Source organism: Hemiscyllium ocellatum, chromosome 38 (assembly GCF_020745735.1).
Source record: "Hemiscyllium ocellatum isolate sHemOce1 chromosome 38, sHemOce1.pat.X.cur, whole genome shotgun sequence".
NCBI lineage: Eukaryota > Metazoa > Chordata > Chondrichthyes > Orectolobiformes > Hemiscylliidae > Hemiscyllium > Hemiscyllium ocellatum.
This window is the reverse complement of record NC_083438.1, coordinates 35,130,802-35,150,161: the sequence shown is the minus strand read 5'-3', so window position 1 is coordinate 35,150,161 and position 19,360 is coordinate 35,130,802. Positions and strand designations below refer to the sequence as shown.

Sequence of the window (19,360 nt, the reverse complement as noted above, 5' to 3'; positions counted from 1 at the left end):
GGTGGAGTGGACTCGATGGGCCGAATGGCCTTACTTCCACTCCGGTGTCTTACGGTCTTATACTGCGTCTCGGAGCATTTTGCTTCGACTTGGGGGGCATGGGGTACGGGGAGAAATGGGACAACATCTTTGTTCAGCAACATTCAGGCGACTGTGTGGAGTTTGCACGTTCTCCCCGTGTCTGCGTGGGTTTCCTCCGGGTGCTCCGGTTTCCTCCCACAGTCCAAAGATGTGCGGGTCAGGTGAATTGGCCATGCTAAATTGCCCATAGTGTTAGGTTAGGGGTAAATGTAGTTTTATGGGTGGGTTGCGCTTCGGTGGGTCGGTGTGGACTTGTTGGGCCACACTGTAAGTAATCTAATTCCCTGAGACCTTACGTGTAGAAGTCTTGCTAAAGGTGTGCTTTTCCCAAATGCAGCACCCTGCATTTATGTAAATTAAATTCCATCTGCCATTCCCCAACCCATTGGCCCATCTGATCAAGATCACATTGTAATCTGAGGTAACCTTCTTCACTGTCCACTATACCTCCAATTTTGGTGTCATCTGCAAACTAAGTAACTATATTTCCTACGTCCAAATCATTTATCCCCAAATCATTTATATAAATAAAGAAAAGGAGTGGATACAGCACCAATCTTTGTGGTACTCCACTGGTCATAGGCCTCCAGTTGGTAAAGCTTGCTTGTACCACCAATCTTCTACCTTTGAGCCAGTTTTGTATCCAAGTGGCTAGTTCTCCCTCTATCCCATGAGATCTAACATTGCTAACCAGTCTCCCACGAGTAACCTTGTCAAATTTACTTATTGAAGTCCATATAGATCACGTCCATTATTCCACCCTCATCAATCCTCTGAGTTTTTTTTGTGAAGAAGTAACAAAGTCAACTTTCTGAGACATGATTCCTATGCACACAGCTATGCTGACTATCCCTAATTAGTCTTTGCCTTTCCAAAATACATATAAATCCTGTCCCTCAGGATTCCCTCCAACAAGGTTCATGTATTTAAAAGGCATCTGGATGGGTGTGTGAATTGGAAGGGTTTGGAGGGATATGGGCTGGGTGCTGGCAGGTGGGACTAGATTGGGTTGGGATATCTGGGTCAGCATGGATGAGTTGGACCAAAGGGTCTGTTTCTGTGCTGTATGACTCTATAACTTGCCCACCAGTGACATCAGGCACTATAATTCCCGAGCTTCCCAGATGTCCCCGTCTTAAATAGTGGCACCACGTTAGCCAATCCAACCTCCAGTCTTCTGACACCTCACCGGTGACTATCAATGATCCAAATGTCAGCAAGAGGCCCAGCAATCACTCCCCTAGCTTCCCACAGAGTTCTAGGGTACACCTGATCAGGTCCAATCCAATTAAATTTAAGCCATGAATTGCTCCAAGGCCCCATTAGGGAAGGAAATCTGCCATCATCACTCAGTCCTGCCTACACATGATCTGCAGTGATGTTTGAATGGCGTAACATATCTAACTCAGTTCCAGGACATTAACATAACCAAAAAAAAACAACAAACTGGGGGTGGAAAGAGGAGAAATTGATCCCTCCCCCAGAACTCCAGATATTTAGCATAAAGGCCGATTCCAGACCAGTCAAACCAGATTGAAGCTGATGAAACCGTCACCAATTTGTTGGGGAGCCGCGGACTGGTTGCTCTTTCCACAGCAGGTCAGTCAGGATCAACTTGCTGGCCCGTTCTCTCACAAAATTACAGCTGGTAAAGCAATAGGTTTCACAGCTGCTGATGCCTGACCTGCTCCAGTCAAACCCACTCACATCAGTCATCAGTTAAAAGTTTGTCAAAAAAAAGCCCTTCGTACTATGGTGTGCATTGGTGGGTGAGGGGGGGGGATGGGGAGGCAGGTGAGGAGACAGGAAGCACAATCTGTGCACTTAGCAATATGTTTGAGTAATAACAGTCCCTGTTGGAATGGAGGAAACACAACAGTGAGAACGATCAGGTCATTTGGTTTTGAGATAGTGGGAGATACGAAGGTCTTACAAGGAAAGGCCGAGGGACTGGAGGCTGTTTTCGTTCGAGAGGTGACTTAATAGAGATATATAAGATAATCAGAGGGTTAGAGAGGGTGGACAGGGAGAGCCTTTTTCCAAGAATGGTGATAGCGAGCACGAGGGGGCATAGCTTTAAATTGAGGGGTGATAGATATAGGACAGATGTCAGAAGAAGTTTCTTTACTCAGAGAGTAGTAAGAGTATGGAATGCTTTGCCTGCAACGGTAGTAGATTCGCCAACTTTAAGTACATTTAAGTCGTTGTTGGACAAGCATTTGGACATACATGGAATAGTGTAGGTTAGATGGGCTTCAGATTGGTATGACACGGTGGCGCAACATCAAGGGCCAAAGGGCCTGTACTGCGTTGTAATGTTCTATGTTCTACAATCAAGCAAGGGGTGGAGGGAGGGGAGGATCAGACACAAATGTCCATGACTTCGGTGTTTCTTAATTTCTCACAGTTCAGTCAGGATCGAGTGCTCTGGCCTAGTAATCTGGTGACTTCATCAGTGGTGTAGCTGGTTTAATTATTACCACTGGCAGAGTAGCAGAGCAGGCGAAACTGGAGTTTAATGATCACACACAGCACAAGTTCCTGATAAGAGAAGTCTCCCCGACACTCCCACTTACACCAAGGGCACTTCCTGTCACTGTGTTTCAGCCAACAATTCAAAACACTAAAAACAAAGTCCCAAAATGGCGTAAACAAGAAGTCTCAAAACTACTTTAGGACTCAACATTCACAGTCCCTGAAAATCTATTAAACCTGACAACCCGAGTGAGGAAACTCGTCCTCATCGCAGAAATGACAGACCTCTTACCCAGTGACTCTGAACTAGAGCCCTGTCCCTAGCTTTAAAATCTCCAGTGAGAGACCCGGGCAAAATCTCAACATTTAGACAAGATAATTTCTGAAACACCAGTGTCGGAGCCCTCCTTCCTCAATCTCTCAAAACATTACAAATAACAAAACCAAACACATGACTACGTTTAAAATAATAACCACAAGCTCAGTGAAAGAATGACAGCAGTGACTCTGCGAACAACACAGAGTTATTGTTGCGTGTTTCAGTCCATATGATAATAAATATACCTAATCTAACTGCACCATCTGTCTCTCTCTCTACCTCCAGGCTACCCCCTGACCTTCAAAACATTGAGCAGCAGCGAAGAAAGCCACTTGAATTCCAGCACAGTGACAGGATGAAATGAGATTGGAGTTTTTTTTCCAGGAATGCAGAACAAAAAAGATTCCCCATTCAACTCATCCCCTCATGAAAAAAGGGGGATGTGTGAGAGGCATCTGTGCTTTCCCCAACCAACTTTCCACATCAGTTTTTTTTAAAAAAAAAGGAACCTCTGGAGAGATTTTCAGTCAGATCTGATGAGCAGAAGTAGGAGGGAGGTAACTCCAAGAGGTAGTTTTTTTTAAGTAAAGCATCTTAAGCCTAGTGTCTGATTTTTAACTTCATCTTAAAAAAAAGGGCGAGGAAGCAAACAACAGCAATTTTCTTTATTTATGCATGGGACCTTGGTGTCACTGGCTAGGACAGCATTTATTAACTATCCCTAACTGCCCAGGGGTCAGTTAAGAGGTAGCCACATTGCTGTAGCATGGAGTCACGTGCATTCCCACACAAGGTTGGGATGACAGACCTCCTTCCTTCAAGGGAGGTGGTGAGGAGCTGCCTTCCTGACCCGCTGCAGTCCATGTGCTGTAGGTAGACGTGCAATGTCCTTAGGGAGGGAGTTCTAGGATTTATACTCAGCAACTCTGAAGGAACAGCGATAGAATTCCAAGTCAGGTGGCGAGTGGCTTGGAGGGGAAATCACAGGGGATGGTGTTCCCATACATTCTTCTGCATTTGTCCTTCTAGATGGAACTGATTGTGGATTTGGAAGGCGCTGTCGGAGAATCTTTGGTGAATATCTGAAGTACATCTAGTAAGTAGTAGCAACATTATGTACTGAGCATCAGTGATGGAGGGGAAGGATGTTTAGGAATCAAGCAGGGCCTACCTTGCCCTGGATGGTGCTGAGCTTCTTGAGCTACACCTGTTCAAGGCATGTAGGGAGTGGACAGATGGTGAACAGGCTTAAAGGAGTAAGGGGGGGTGAGTTACTCACTGCAGGATTCCTGGCCTTTCACCTGCTGTTGTAGCTACGGTGTTGATTCTGCCGGTTAAGTGGCTGGAGGAGGCTACTGAGGTAGGAAAGGGATGGAGAAATTTGGTAACCTAGGTGAGAAATTTGGAAAATGGGTGGTCTGTGAGCATGGGGCAGGAAGTGGGATAGGAGAGTTTTGGATTCTATGCAGGATGCATCGAGTCCAGGATAAGAAATTGGTGTCTAGGAAAACATTTGATAACTTCATCTGATGATTCTCTGTGACCAGTGGCAATCATGTGCCCTACGTAACCAATATTTGAGTGCCCTGAGAGGAGAGATTAGTGAATACAGACCCAAATGAACCAGAGTTCAGAAAGATGAAGGAGGTGAGGGATCGGACTGAAATGTATAAAGTTCCTCACAGGTCTGGACAGACGAGATGCAGAAAGAGAGTGTATCCCCTTGTTGGAGAGTCGAGAACCAGGACGCAACCTCAAGATAGGAGGCAAATCATTTGGGAGTGAGTTGAGGAAATATTTCTTCAATAAGAAGATAGCAAATCTGTGGAATTCTCTATCAGAGAAGGTTGAGGAGGTCCAACTCACTGATTACAATTAAATGAAACAGATAAATACAGCTTTAGATTTAAAAAGGCATCAAGGGGTTTAGGTAGAAAGCAGGAATACGAAACAGAGATAGAATCAAGGAACCCTTATAGTATAGAAGCAGCCATTCGGCCAATCGAGTCTACACCAACTCTCCGAAGAGCATCCCACCTATATCCCCCCTATAACCCTTCATTTCCCATACCTAATCCACCTAACCTACACATCCCTGGACACAATGGTAAATTAACACAGCCAATCCACTCTAACCTGTACATCTTTGGACTGTGGGAGGAGTTTAGACTAGACTAGACTTACTAGACTAGACTAGACTTACAGTGTGGAAACAGGCCCTTCGGCCCAACAAGTCCACACCGACCCGCCGAAGCGCAACCCACCCATACCCCTACATTTACCCCTTACCTAACACTACGGGCAATTTAGCTTGGCCAATTCACCTGACCCGCACATCTTTGTGACTGTGGGAGGAAACCGGAGCACCCGGAGGAAATCCACGCAGACACGGGGAGAACGTGCAAACTCCACACAGTCAGTCGCCTGAGGCGGGAATTGAACCCGGGTCTACAGGCGCTGTGAGGCAGCAGTGCTAACCACTGTGCCACCGTGCCGCCCTAAACAGGAAATTGGAGAAAACCCACACAGACGCGGGGAGAATGAACGTGCGGAGTTTGATTCCACCCTTGGAAGAACATGCAAACTGGGGTCCCTGGCATGGAGAGGCAGCAGTGTTAAACACTGAGCCACCAGAAGATTGGCGATGGTCCTATACTGAATGGTGGAACAGGCTCAGAATGATCTGATTATGGGTATCCCTCTTAAAAGCAAAGGCGTCTTTTTAAAAATATAATGAAACATTGTCATCCCAGTATACCCCAAGCAAATCCCGAGGTTGGTTTCAGGTCAAAATAAATTCCTGATTTGTTAACTAGGTTATTCGGTAACTCAATAACATTGCCATTCCTGCAGAGAGTGAACTGTACAGCAAGAGAGAGAGAGCGCATGAAAGAGTACGGGCGATCGAGAGAGAGACACACAGAGTGCAATCCAATCCAAGATCATGGTCTTGGGCAGCGCACACCTGCTTATTATTTCACGGGTGTCCTCGCTCAAAATTCACAAGTTCAAGGACAACTGCAGAGAGAGACACAGAATAGAAACGCCAGCAGAACCCATACAGTTCAACAACGCCCAGCTCAATCCAAACACAACCCTTTAGCTTTGACATGTCCATGCCTCACAACATGCATAAGTAATTACCTAATAATACCCAAGAGACTGTCGACAACTCAAAAGGAAACAATGTTTATATATATCTTTAGAGCACCAATTGGAGCTGGTTTCAAGATCTTTTACTGGAAAGGGGCAGCAGGTCAGGCAGCATCCAAGGAACAGGCAATTCGACGTTTCAGGCATAAGCCCTTCTTCAGGAAATTTCTAGCTACGAGGCACATTGTAGCACAGAAGTAATGGGCTGGGTGCTGGCAGGTGGGACTAGATTGGGTTGGGATATCTGGTCAGCATGGACGGGTTGGACCGAAGCGTCTGTTTCCATGCTGTTCTATGATTCTAAATTTAAACCTAACGTTCGAGCTCTCACCTCCTTCTCTCTAGCTGCTCCAGCAACACACCCAACTGATCAGACTATAGTTCAGTTCTGGATTAAAGTGCTCTGGTGAAGAGCTGCGAAAGGGTTTAATCATGTTTAAAGAAACTACTTAAATGCAAACGTTGTAGCAGAAGTAACAAAAAGATCGGAGGCTAACACTACAGCTACTTCAACCAAAAATATCCAATCTAGTCACGTGGAGAATAACAACATGACTACCTTCCCAATTTTAATCATCGAGTCCAGTACCCGATTATTATAGCAACACACTGCACAGCTGCACGGTCCGTTTCTGTGCAGAAAATATTTGTGGAATATTACGCTCACTCTTCCCCAATTTCCAAAAGTGGAACTGGGTGGTTGAGAAATACACTCCTCTGTTGCACCAAACAGATTTAGCAACAGTCCACTTACAGAACACTCCAACCAATGTGGTCAGTGATCACTTTGGTTTGATTCTGCGAAAGGGGACCGAAGGTGGCTTCCTTTAAAGTGATACCAGTCTAACAGTAGCATTAAAAAGGACCACTGGGGGTAACCGCAGATACGTCTCTCTACCACAACATTGAGGAGAAAGTGAGGTCTGCAGATGCTGGAGTATCAGAGCTGAAAATGTGTTGCTGGAAAAGCGCAGGTCAGGCAGCATCCAAGGAACAGGAAATTCGACGTTTCGGGCATAAGCCCTTCATCAGGAATCACCTGATCATCATTCCTGATGAAGGGCTTATGCCCGAAACGTCGAATTTCCTGTTCCTTGGATGCTGCCTGACCTGCTGCGCTTTTCCAGCAACACATTTTCAGCTCTACCACAACATTACCAAGCAGCAGTAGCAGCCCGGAGCCAGACTGAGCCGCAAGATCCCAAACTCCAGCCCCTGGGAAATTTTGAGAGTCGGGGTGTGCATGTGGCATGAACGGAAGGAGGTAATGCAGAGAGAAAAAGGGGAAATGAGCCGGGCATTTGTTGGAATTCTGAAATGGCTGCACTCCTCTCATTGAGATGAAGCAAACTGGTTTGACAGGCAGTGCAAGTTTGGGTGTGTCTGCTTGGGGTGGAAACACAATGTTACCTCATGAGCATACAATAGATATAGATCTATTACTGCTGCTTAATGAGAGCTGGAAATGTGGGACACAAGAACTTTAACAGCAAGTAGTAAATCTGACCAGAGATGGCAACAATTAAAACTTCAGTGAGTGTAGAAAGGAGAGAGCGCGCAGAAGAGCACTGTCAGGTTTCGCTCAATGCACACTCCCTCCTCAGCACTCACTCCAATGCTTTGAGCATGGAAACCTGGCAAAACACATTTCAGTCCCATACCACTCAGCTGGGTCAATCGTTCAGAGGAGACACTAAAACAGGGCTCAGAGAGAATGGCATAAACGCTGGGCTGCCCACAGTGAAAAGGTTAATCCTTAACCAACAACCCAAAGCAATGAGCCAATTGTTCGATTGATTCCTGTTTGTCAGAGGTTGCCATCTGCCAATTGGCTCCCATTTGCCTCCTCGAACCAGTCCCCTCACTTTGGAAGGTCTTGGGGATAGCCCCGGGCTGGGCTATACAAACCGCAGGCATGGCCCACTCCTTCAGCCAATCACATGATGTGGCCTGCTTCAGTCAATCACTTCAGAAAGCTCCCAACTGCAGCACTCAATGCTGTCTCAACAATTACCACAGTGCCTGTGGGCTATCAAGGGATGTGGGCTGGTGGGTCTTGTTGAGTGACAAGTCACTAACAACACAGATGAATAGCCTTGAGGAGCCCCATTCTCTCTCAGTGGTGTCTAACCACCCAGCTTCTTACACCTTGCCTTCTGATTTTCATTGTCCCACCTCCAGTCCTCATGGTTTGGAGGCCTAAGCTCACCTTATTCGCTTTCACAAACCTCTCTCTATTTCCTCTCTTAAAATAGATTCAGAACTGACTGGTGTTTTGCTAATATTAACCCACACTAACATCACTTGTGGCCCAGAATTAGATTGCTCTATGACAGGTTCAAATGCATTGTACAAATGTCAGCCAAAAACCCTGTACCTTAATTGCATTTGGAGAGCATCAGAAACCACACCAGTAAGCGTCAATAAACAATCAGACTTTCATTATTTTTTAAAACAAGAGCATCATGTGTTAGACCTCTCTGTCCAGGACAACGTGTCACGTTCACAGTACAGGAACCATGATGTTAATCAAAGTTCCTCAAGTCTTTACAGGTTAGGAAGTTCAGCTAGGTTGATTGCATAACATTCAAAGCTGAAAATGTGTTGCTGGAAAAGCGCAGCAGGTCAGGCAGCATCCAAGGAACAGGAGAACTGAAGAAGGGCTCATGCCCGAAATGTCGATTCTCCTGCTCCTTAGATGCTGCTTGACCTGCTGCACTTTTCCAGCAACACACTTTCAGCTCTGATTTCCAGTATCTGCAGTCCTCACTTTCTCCACATAACATTCAATTCCACTTACCTACCTTTAATTTTCATTCCTCTTATTGATCAAAAATCTGTCTATCGCTGCTTCAAATATACTTAACAACCCAGCCCTGGCAGTCCCAGGTGGTGAAAAATGCCACACATTCACCAATTCAAGTCACAGTCTTACTAGACCATAGGGCTGCTTTCTCATTAGAAAGTGATGACTGGTGGTGGTGTAACCCGAGTGTCATCCTTCCTCAGGTGAGGGTAGAGGTTGAGGAGGAGAGCCCTTCATGGCAACCTCAGTCGGTGTGGGAATTGAACCCATGGTGTTGGAATCAAACCGCTTTGCAGACCAGCTGTCTGGCCGACTGAGCTAAACCAAACCCCTACCCCAGACATTCGCCATCCTCAGAAGAAATTCCTCATCTCTGTGGGGCCCTTAGCTTGAGATGGTGCACTCTGTTCCTCAAGTCTCCCGCAAGGGGAAGTCAACCTCTCCGCACCTACCCAATCACACCTCCCAAACATCTTATGTTTCAATAGAATCGCCTCTCATTCATCTAAACGCCAATGAGTAACTGGGCCAATCAACTTCTCCTCCATAAGATGGTCTCTCTGTATCCAGGACCAGCTGATCCTGATCCAGAACCTTCTTCAGACTGCCACCAATGCCAGTCTATCTTTCCTTCAATAAAGGAGACCAGAAGTGATCAGAGTTTCCGAGCTGGGGTCGGGACGGTTTCCGAGCTGGGGTCGGGACGGTGTTTTGTACAGTTTTAGCAAGACCTCTTCATGATATACTCCATTCTCTTTGTAATAAAGGCCATCATTTTATTTGCCTTCCCTATTAGCCGCTGAACTTGGATGCTAGTTTTTTTTAATGATGCACGCACAAGGACTCCCAGTCCCTCTATTTAAATAATATTCAGTTCCTTTCCTCTACCTGCCAAAAAGTGTGTAACGTCACATTTTAACTCCGTCAGCCAAGCATTTGCCTGCTCACTGAACCTGCCTTTTTCCTATTGTAAAAATCAAAAAGAACTGTAAATCAGAGACAAAACAGAAATTGCTAGAAAGACTTAGCAAGTCTGGCAGAATCTGTGGACAGAAATCAGAGTTAGCGTTTCAGGTAGGGTGATCCTTCCTCAGAACCCTCAATTCCAGCAACTTTGGTCTTTGTTCTACTTGTGTCACCCTCATCACTTGCTTTTCCACTATTAATGTCATCCACAAACTTGACGACACTTTCATCATCCAACTAATATACAAGACAGAGACAGACAGAGACAGACAGAGACAGACAGAGACAGACATTTAAAAAAAGGTGACCCTTAGCACTCATCACAGGTTACCAAAATCCAAAAAATGCCCTCCTGAGCTCAACTCCCTGTCTATTAGTTAGCCAATTCACTATCCTTGCTAATATACCAACCCCAACATTATGGTCCGTAATCTTATTAAGTAGCCTGATGTGTGGTAACTTATTTAACACCTCTTTAGAAATGAAACTCTAGATTTACTAATTATGCTTCATCTATCTAGATTGTTACCTCGAAAATGAAGCGAGTGAATTAGTCAGGTAATGCACTGTCACCAATCATCTGGAGAGGACTATAAAAGCAGGGATATACTTCGGAGACTTGATAAAGCTCTGGTCAGAGCACATTCAGAGTATTAGGAGCTATTTCAGGCTCCATACCTCAGGAAAGACGCATTGGACCTGGAGCAGGTCCACAGGAGGTTCACCAGAATTGGGAAGATGTTTCCAGTGGGTGGAGATTGAGAGAAATGTCTCTGGCCAGAGAGTGGTGAATCTATGGAATTCAATGCCACAGAACAGTGTGGATGGCAGATCATTGAGTATATTTAAAACAGAGGTAGACATGTTCTTGGTTGCCATGGGGATCAAAGGTTACGGGGAGAAAGCTGGAAAATGGGGTTGACTTATTAGATTTTTAAAAATTAGATTCCCTACAGGCCCTTCGGCCCAACAAGTCCACACCGACCCTCCGAAGAGTAACCCACCCAGACCCATTGCCCTACACCTAACACTACGGGCAATTTAGCATGGCCAATTCACCCTAACCTGCACATCTTTGGACTGTGGGAGGAAACCGGAGCACCCGGAGGAAACCCTCACAGACACTGGGAGAACGTGCAAACTCCACACAGACAGTTGCCTGAGGCAGGGATTGAACCCGGGTGCCTGGCGCTGTGAGGCAATAATGCTAACCACCATGCCACCCACTGAGCCACCGTGCCGGGGCAAATACAATGGGCCGAATGGCCTAATATCTGCTCTTATGATCATACGGTAAGATTTTCCCCTCATGAAACCATACGGAATCTGCTCAAGTTTATCATGTACAGGTATCCCCCGCTTTTCAAAAGCTCATTTTACGCCACTTCACTTTTAAGACCTACATTAGTACCTGCTTTCACAAACAAAAAGAAATCCGAAGAGGATTGTAGCTTTTATGAGAAAAAGCAAACTTTTTTCCCATATAAACTCATGTTTATTCACTTTACGCCATTTCAGTTTACAGAAGGTTTCATAGGAACACTCTGTGGGCAGGGTGCATTTCTAACATAACTGCTCTGATATCCTTTTTATTTTCCATTTACATTCACCCAACGACAGAGGTTAAGCTAAGTCAGCCAGGACGGTTGCACAATTGTTGGCACTTTATTCCTTCATTAGAGACGTGGACAAATTCATCCTTTACCGTTCAATTTCCTCCTTGAGACTGAATGGGACTGCACTCAAAAAAAAAGTTGCATTTTTAAACAGAGAGTCCTTTGTGACCTCAGAACATTCCAAGGGATTTCCTATAAAAAAGACTAAGTTAAGTGCATTTGAGGTGTCCATCACTGCTACGATGCAGGAAATGCTGCAACCAATTTACGCACAGCCAACTCCAGCAAACTGCAATTGGACCAGATTGTCCATTTAGCAATGTTGGTTAACGGGGTGAGGGCACAACATCCACTTTCTTTCCAGAGGGATTGTCCTTATTTATCTCGTGGTGGGGTAAGGAATATGTGTCTCAACGTCACATCTCACCCTGCAAGACAACATTCCAGTCCTATAGCTCTTTGTCCAGCGTAAGCAATAGCTTACTTGGCCTATCTGCACTGGTTAAAGGCATAACATGAACAATATCCCAAACTGCAGTTTGTCTGCTATTCCTGCAATGTCAGTTTATCGCCCCCATCTGTGAATCAAAGAGTGAGGGTCACCGCGGTCAGATCAAACAAAGTTATAGTGAAAATAACTGCATTTTAAAAAAGCAGTTCTCAAAGTGTTATGGTGTGATGGCATTACACACAATACAAGGCTACAGGGAGAGAAGGTAGTGCTGAAAAAAGGGCCGAATTACCGCCTCCTGTGCTCCAACACTGCTGTCATAGCAATAAAAAAGGAGAAATCTCCTCCTTCCTCCCAACAGATACAGAAACCTGTTCACAGCGTGAGAGGGAGGGGATTCTCTCTGATGATTAAACAAACATTCCTTGGGACAGCAAAAAGGGCTGCTCCCCCATGATTAGATTAGATTAGATTACTTAGTGTGGAAACAGGCCCTTTAGCCCAACAAGTCCACACCAACCCGCCAAAGCTCAACCCACCCATACCCCTACATTTACCCCTTACCTAACACTACGGGCAATCTTTGGATTGTGGGAGGAAACCGAAGCACCCAGAGGAAACCCACGTAGACACGGGGAGAATGACTGTGTGGAGTTTGCACATTCACCTGAGGCGGGAATTGAACCCAGGTCTCTGGCGCTATGAGGCAGCAGTGCTAACCACCGTACCACCATGCTGCCCATTGATAAAAGCATCTGCTTGGAGGCAGATTCATCCTGATTGCCATATGCTGTTCACCGTGAAGAGGTCAGGCCTTGGTCAAATTGTGGAGGAAAGGAGCTTCATACAGATAAATATATTAAATATACTCAACGATCTAGCCTCCACAGCATTCTGTGGCAATGAATTCCACAGATTCACCACTCTCTGGCCTAAGAAGTTTCTCTCAATCTCCATTCTAAAAGGTCTTCCCTTTACTCTAAGGCTGTGCCCTCAGGTCCTCGCCTCTCCTCCCATTGGAAACATCTTCTCAATATCCCAGGCTGTTCAGTATTCTGCAAGTTTCAGTCAGATCCCCCCATATCCTTCCAATATTATATGTAGCCCCAGAGTCCTCAAACGTTCCTCATGTGTTAAGCTTTTCATTCTGGTCAACCTCCTCTGGACCTGCTCCGGGGCCAATATATCTTTCCTGAGGCATGGAGCCCAAAATAGCTCCTAATACTCTAAATGTGGCCTGACTGGAGCTTTATAAATCCTCAGAAGTATATCCTTGCTTTTATAGTCCTCTCCAGATGATTGGTGACATTGCATTACCCAATTAATTCATTCACTTTATTTTTGAGGTAACAATCTAGATAGGTGAAGCATTCATTTATGTTTCCCCTTTCATGAGTTAAGCACTTTACAATCAATGCAGCACCGTTTTTTTCTGTAGGAGCGGTGGCCACAACTGTATCGCAGGAAACACAGTTGTAGGTCTGAAGGGGTCAAAGACATTTATTTTTTAAAAGCTACCGGAGGCGCTGGTGTTTTCTTTCCTTCAAACTTCTGTCCACCCCCATAGAGGATGGTGAGATTCTGAAATGGACTGCCAGAGGTAATGATGGAGGGGAGTACAATTTCATCATTTATGAAACATTTGGACAGGTCCATGGATGGAATAGGTATAGAGGGATGTGGACCCAATGCAGGGAAATGGGATTAGGTTAACTGCGAAAATTGATTGGCATGGACGAGTTGGGCCGAAGGGTCTGTGATTATGACTACACAATCATGACCAGGAGCTCAGTATCCCAGGATGATGAAGAGCCAATCGACAGGGGTCCTGGTGTCAAAGGGAACCTCAAAGCCCCTCTGCTCTTAAATATACAAGATCCAGAAGGAACCTATCAGATTGGATGTTAAATGGACATGAACTTGTCTACAATTAAAAATTAAAGGATTCTCCTTTAAAGACAAAATTATTTTTCACTCTGCAAGTGTAATTACTCTGCAAAATCCTATACCCTAAAAACCAGGAAGTCAGAGGTAATAAAAAAACTGATCAGTCAGTTTGTTCTTGGCTTGCAGAACAACTTAATGATCTTTTGGTCCTCCCAGTCTGTATTCTTCCAATAGCAGCTGTTGGATTATTTACACTAATCTGAAAGAGCAAGGTCATAGAAACCTTACACAGTGTTGAAGCAGACCATTTGGCCCATCGGTTCCACACCGACCCTCCAAGGAGCATTTTACCCAGACCCACCCTTTCCCCGTAATCCCACATTTCCAAAAGGTCAATCAACCTAACCTGCACCTCTTTGGACTGTGGGAACACCTCGAGGAAACTCCTCACAGACACTGGGAGAACGTGCAAGCTCCACATAGAGAGTCACCCCCAAGAGAGGAACCGGGAGACAGCAGGACTAGCCACTGAGCCACTCAGTGGAGGCCTGACACAGCAGTGAACCTGAATTCTATTCGCTGTCAGGGAGCTCGATCAGGAGCTAGTGCTATCCAAATGAAGCAAAGCCAATACTCGAAACATCTTAGAAAGCAGCCTTTTAAAAAGGGAAAAAAAAATTCCCACATGCTCCAGCCTTCCTTATCACACTAGATTAGATTAGGTTAGATGACATACAGTGAGGAAACAGGCCCTTCGGCCCAACAAGTCCACACCAACCCGCCGAAGCGCAACCCACCCATGCCCCTACATTTACCCCTTACCTAACACTACGGGCAATTTAGCACGGCCAATTCACCTGACCCGCACATCTTTGGACTGTGGGAGGAAACCGGAGCACCCGGAGGAAACCCACGCAGACACAGGGAGAACGTGCAAACTCCACACAGTCTGTCACCTGACTCCACCGGTTTACAGGAAGATGAAAGGGCACTCATCATAAACGTATGCTAGCCAGAATTCCTCAACGGCACAAGAATGCTGTTATCTTTAATCACGTAATCGCTCCCATTCTCTCTCTCCCCGATTGTTTCCGGGATGGGAGAGTGGTTTCTGGGAGGGGAGTGGGGTTTCTGGGAAAGAAGAAGTGGTGAATTGGGTTAAGTTATTTCCAAAACTAACCACATGAGTCATGTCAGAGGTGACGTATGGAGACTGCAATAGATTTAGAAGGAACTTTGGGCCTATGACCTCCGAGCACAGGAGGGGCTTTCCATCCTGTGAGAGTGAGTCTTCTGCAGGTTGACAGATAATGATGACAGAGAGAAAAGGGATTATGGGTAATAACTCTATTATGTCCAAAGTCCAAAAATATGCAGGTTAGATGGATAAACCAGACTAATTTGCCCCATTATATCCAGAAATGTATAGGCTAGGTGGGTTAGCCATGGGTTACAGGGACAGTGTAGGGGGTGAGTCTGGGTCGGATACTCTTCAAGCGTTGGTGTGGACTCAATGGGCCGAATGGTCTGCTTCCACACTGTAGAGATTCTATGATTCTGGTTATGACATGAAAGCTAGATACTGAACAAAGTTAAATCTCCAACTCCAGTTTCCATTCATTCAGAGTTCACAGAATTGAACTAAGTCATTTTAGCCCCTCTGCAGCTGTCTTTTACCCCACCCTTTATTGCTACTTGCATCCTCTCTACTGAAAACCTCTCTTCCACATTAAAGGCTATGAACACCCAATGCCAGACTTGGTAATCTTTCAGAACTGTTGACTCATTTCTTAAAGTATCGACATAGAGAAACACAAGAAATAGAGGTATGCCCTTTGACCCTGTATCGCCATTCAAAGAGGTCATATTGATCCAATTGTGGCTTTAATTCCACATCACTTTCTGTCCCCAAATACCAATTTAAAAGAAAGAAATCTACCTAACTCATGCTTGAATATGATCAATGGCCCATCTTTTACTGCTAACTGGGGAAAGAGGAATCCAAACATGAACGAAATCATTCCACACTCCCACTTCGATCGGGAGGCTACTAATCTGTGGCCCTTCATTGCAGACTTTCCCACAACGGGAAACATCATCCTAGTAACAGCCCCAGGATTTTACTTTTCAACGAGATCATCTCTCCTTCTTCAAAAAGTTCAAGTTATTTAGATTAAATTAGATTACTTACAGTGTGGAAACAGGCCCTTTGGCCCAACAAGTCCAGACTGACCCGCTGAAGCGCAACCCACCCATACCCCTACATTTACCCCTTTACCTAACACTACGGGCAATTTAGCATGGCCAATTCACCTGACCCGCACATCTTTGTGACTGTGGGAGGAAACCCACGCAGACATGGGGAGAACGTGCAAACTCCACACAGTCAGTCGCCCGAGTCGGGAATTGAACCCGGGTCTCAGGCGCTGTGAGACAGCAGTGCTAACCATTGTGCCACCGTGCCGCCCAAATGGGAATAGGCCCCAACTGCAGCGATTCAAGAAAGCAGCTGATCACCACTTTCACCAAGGGCAACTAGAGACGGGGCAATAAATGCTGGGGCCAGCTGGAAAAGTGAATAAAAATAAACCATTAGACCTGTTTCCTATGAACTAACCCCTTCATTGCAGGTCTGCATCAAACTGCTTTGAATTCCACTGCATCCTTTCTTCAATAAAGAGATGAAAACTGTGCACAATATTCCTGATACAATCTCACCAAGACTCTCATTTAATCACATCCTGGGGGAGATGTAGACTGGCAATTCAGAATCCCAGGGTTAAATGTTCCTGGGGGTTGGTTTGAATCCCAGCAGTGGTGGCTAATTCTGAATCCAGTTTAAAAACCTAGATTAAAATGACAGCCTAATGATGAACAAACCATGTCGAACTTCATTAAAAAAAAAACTCAACTGGGTCCTTTAGGGAAGAAAGCTGTCATCTTTATTGATCTGTCCTACATGTGACTCCAGATCCACAGCAATGTGTTGATTTTTAACTGCCCCCTGGGCAATATACACTGGCCCCAACAAATGTCCACATCCCATGAATGAACACAAGTAAAGCAACAACCTAACTTGATATAGTGCCTTTAGCTTCGCTTAGTTTCTTACAAGGGGGAGAAATGCTGGAGATCAGACTCGAAAAACTGTGGTGCTGGAAAAGCACAGCTGATCAGGCAGCATTGAAGGAGCTGGAAAGGCGATGTTTTGAGCATAAACTCTTCCCCAGGAACGTTTCTCACAAGGGCACCAACCATTTGACATAGAGCCCAAGGTATTAGAGCTTAGTCAGAGGCAGTGGTTGTAAAATGTGTGTTGTAACCAGGGACAGGGGTGGATAAGGGAGGCATGTTCATAGCACAGGACCCCAAGTGAGTGAAAGCCATGCCTTCCCATGCTGAACGAATGCAGAAGCAGAGAAGGTTCTGGAGCTGGAGGAGGTTACAAAGACAGGGACGGGCAAAGCAAAGAATGCATTTGAAAACAAGGATGAGAATTTTTTTTTTAGTTAATGAAAAGAGGAGGCAATGGTTCACCAAACACAGGAGAGTATGGCGGTGTGGGGAGCAGAGGTAGAAAATGAGCAGAGTCTCAGACCCCAATCTGAGAGTAAGGGGACAAGACAAGGCGACAGAATGGGAGGGTGGGGGTACTGGGTGTAGGTGTGTTTATTTAATAATAATAATGCCTCTATCATAATTACTCTCCATTGACAACAACAACTCCACCCCAACTGCACCAGGATCTGGTTCCCTTCTGTTCTAACACAGTCAGGACTCTAGACTTCTCACACAACACACTCCCACCAAACTAATCCTCCAATTGTCTCCCATACGCTCTCTTTCTCTCTCAAAAACTGAAAGAAGCAAAAATGCAAAACAATCACCGGCCAATTCAAAGGCTTGTATGTTAAAACAAAAACATTAAAAAAACAAACTCCCTTGAACTGTGTAAACCTGCAGTGAAAACTAAGTTACCCGAAGGAGGGAGGGTCTAAGAGACAGATAAAAGTGCACTTTGGAAATCAGATATTCTCAAAGGTCCACGCCCTTTTACCCGTCCAGAAAAATACCTTTGTTTCTGGAGGGCTGAGACACACAAAAAAGAGACGACGCCTAATTCCTTTTAAAAAAAACCCTTTCTCTTCTGTTTTGAAATGGCGAGGGCTGGAGTTGGATTTTAAAATTAATTCAGTTGGTTGTGTGTGTGTGTGTGTTATGGGAAGACAGAAAAAGAAAACCTGAGCTCTTCCCTCTGGGTAATCCGAGCTCAACCTTTCGCTTTAACTTTATACCAGGAAAAAAAAAGCTCCAGTTCAGCCGTGACCATAGAGAGGGGGCAAGGAATTTAACTACAACTGGTTTAAGACGAGAGAGAGAGAGAGAGAGACATATCTCGGCAGAAGGACAAAAGTGTAGACATTTCAAATTTAATTCCCTCTTTCCCAATTTGAAATCATTTACTAAGGCCAGTGAACATACACAGACCTCCCCATCTAGAACAAGCCACACCTAAATAATGGCGATCTTAAAACAGGGGGCCCCTTTTTTTCTCTCTCTCTCTCTCTGCTAGGACAGCGTGTTACTTTTCCTAGGAAGCCAAATCTAAATGTGCTACAGTTAACGTTGCGAATCCTTACCACTCCAGGTTTGAAGTAACAAGACGAAGGGAATCAGATACAACGTAGCCATTGCTGAAGGAAATGTGCAGGTCGATAGATTTCACACGACAAGAGCTTCCAATGAAATCGACTCAGTCCTTCTGAAGATCTTGATCGGTCTGTCGCGAATCTCCCCTGTTCCTTTTTTTCTGTAGTGCTGCACCCTCGATACTTCCCAATTAAAAAAACCCTTCGTTTCCCAGTATCGATTAAAAAGACTCCTCCCTCTTTAAGGGCTGTCTCTCTCTCTCTCACTGACTCAGACACGATTTGTCCTCCCCACCCCCCTCAGAAACCGAAAGCAGGTTCCCCACTGAACGAAGGAAGATTTTTCAATGTATTACAGAGAAGGGAGTAGGGGGGTGGGAGGTTGAGTGCAGTGAAATGGGAGTCACCACATTCCGAGCTGAAATCTCAGTGTTTCTAGTTAAACAGGCTCGTTTCACAGCGATTTATGTCCAGAGCTGTGTTCACCAGTTGTCACAGCTTCCAGCACCCGCTGAGGGAGCACTGCACTGCCATTGGCACCATCTTAGAAGTGGAGGAGAAAGTGAGGGCTGCAGATGCTGGAGATCAGAGCTGAAAATGTGTTGCTGGAAAAGCGCAGCAGGTCAGGCAGCATCCAAGGAGCAGGAGAATCGACGTTCTGGGCATGAGCCCTTCTTCAGGAATGAAGAGAGTGTGTCCAGCAGGCTAAGATAAAAGGTAGGGAGGAGGGACTTGGGGAGGATGCGTTGGAAATGCGACCTGAGGTGTGCAGTGAGAGAGGGAGGAAGAGAGCTTCTTCAAGGAAGGCATCCTTGCAAGAGGATTCGCAATAGGTTAAAATCTTCAAGGGGAAAGTGAGGACTGCAGATGCTGGAGATCGGAGCTGAAAATGTGTTGCTGGAAAAGCGCAGCAGGTCAGGCAGCATCCAAGGAGCAGGAGAATCGACGTTTCGGGCA

At 45.4% G+C, this 19,360-nt stretch overlaps 1 protein-coding gene across 2 annotated transcripts in view; it reads right to left on the bottom strand.

Moving 5' to 3' along the window:
* LOC132834014 (nectin-2-like) overlaps positions 1-18,690 on the bottom strand; it is a 76,458-nt gene extending 57,768 nt beyond the window's left edge. Inside the window, exon 1 of one of the 2 annotated variants that reach the window (XM_060852727.1) lies at positions 18,395-18,690. In XM_060852727.1, coding sequence (XP_060708710.1) covers positions 18,395-18,446 — 52 coding nt within the window. In that variant the 5' untranslated portion in view covers positions 18,447-18,690. The remainder of the gene's footprint in view (positions 1-18,394) is intronic. The other variant, XM_060852726.1, reaches the window with a different exon arrangement.
* Positions 18,691-19,360: the final 670 nt, after the last annotated feature.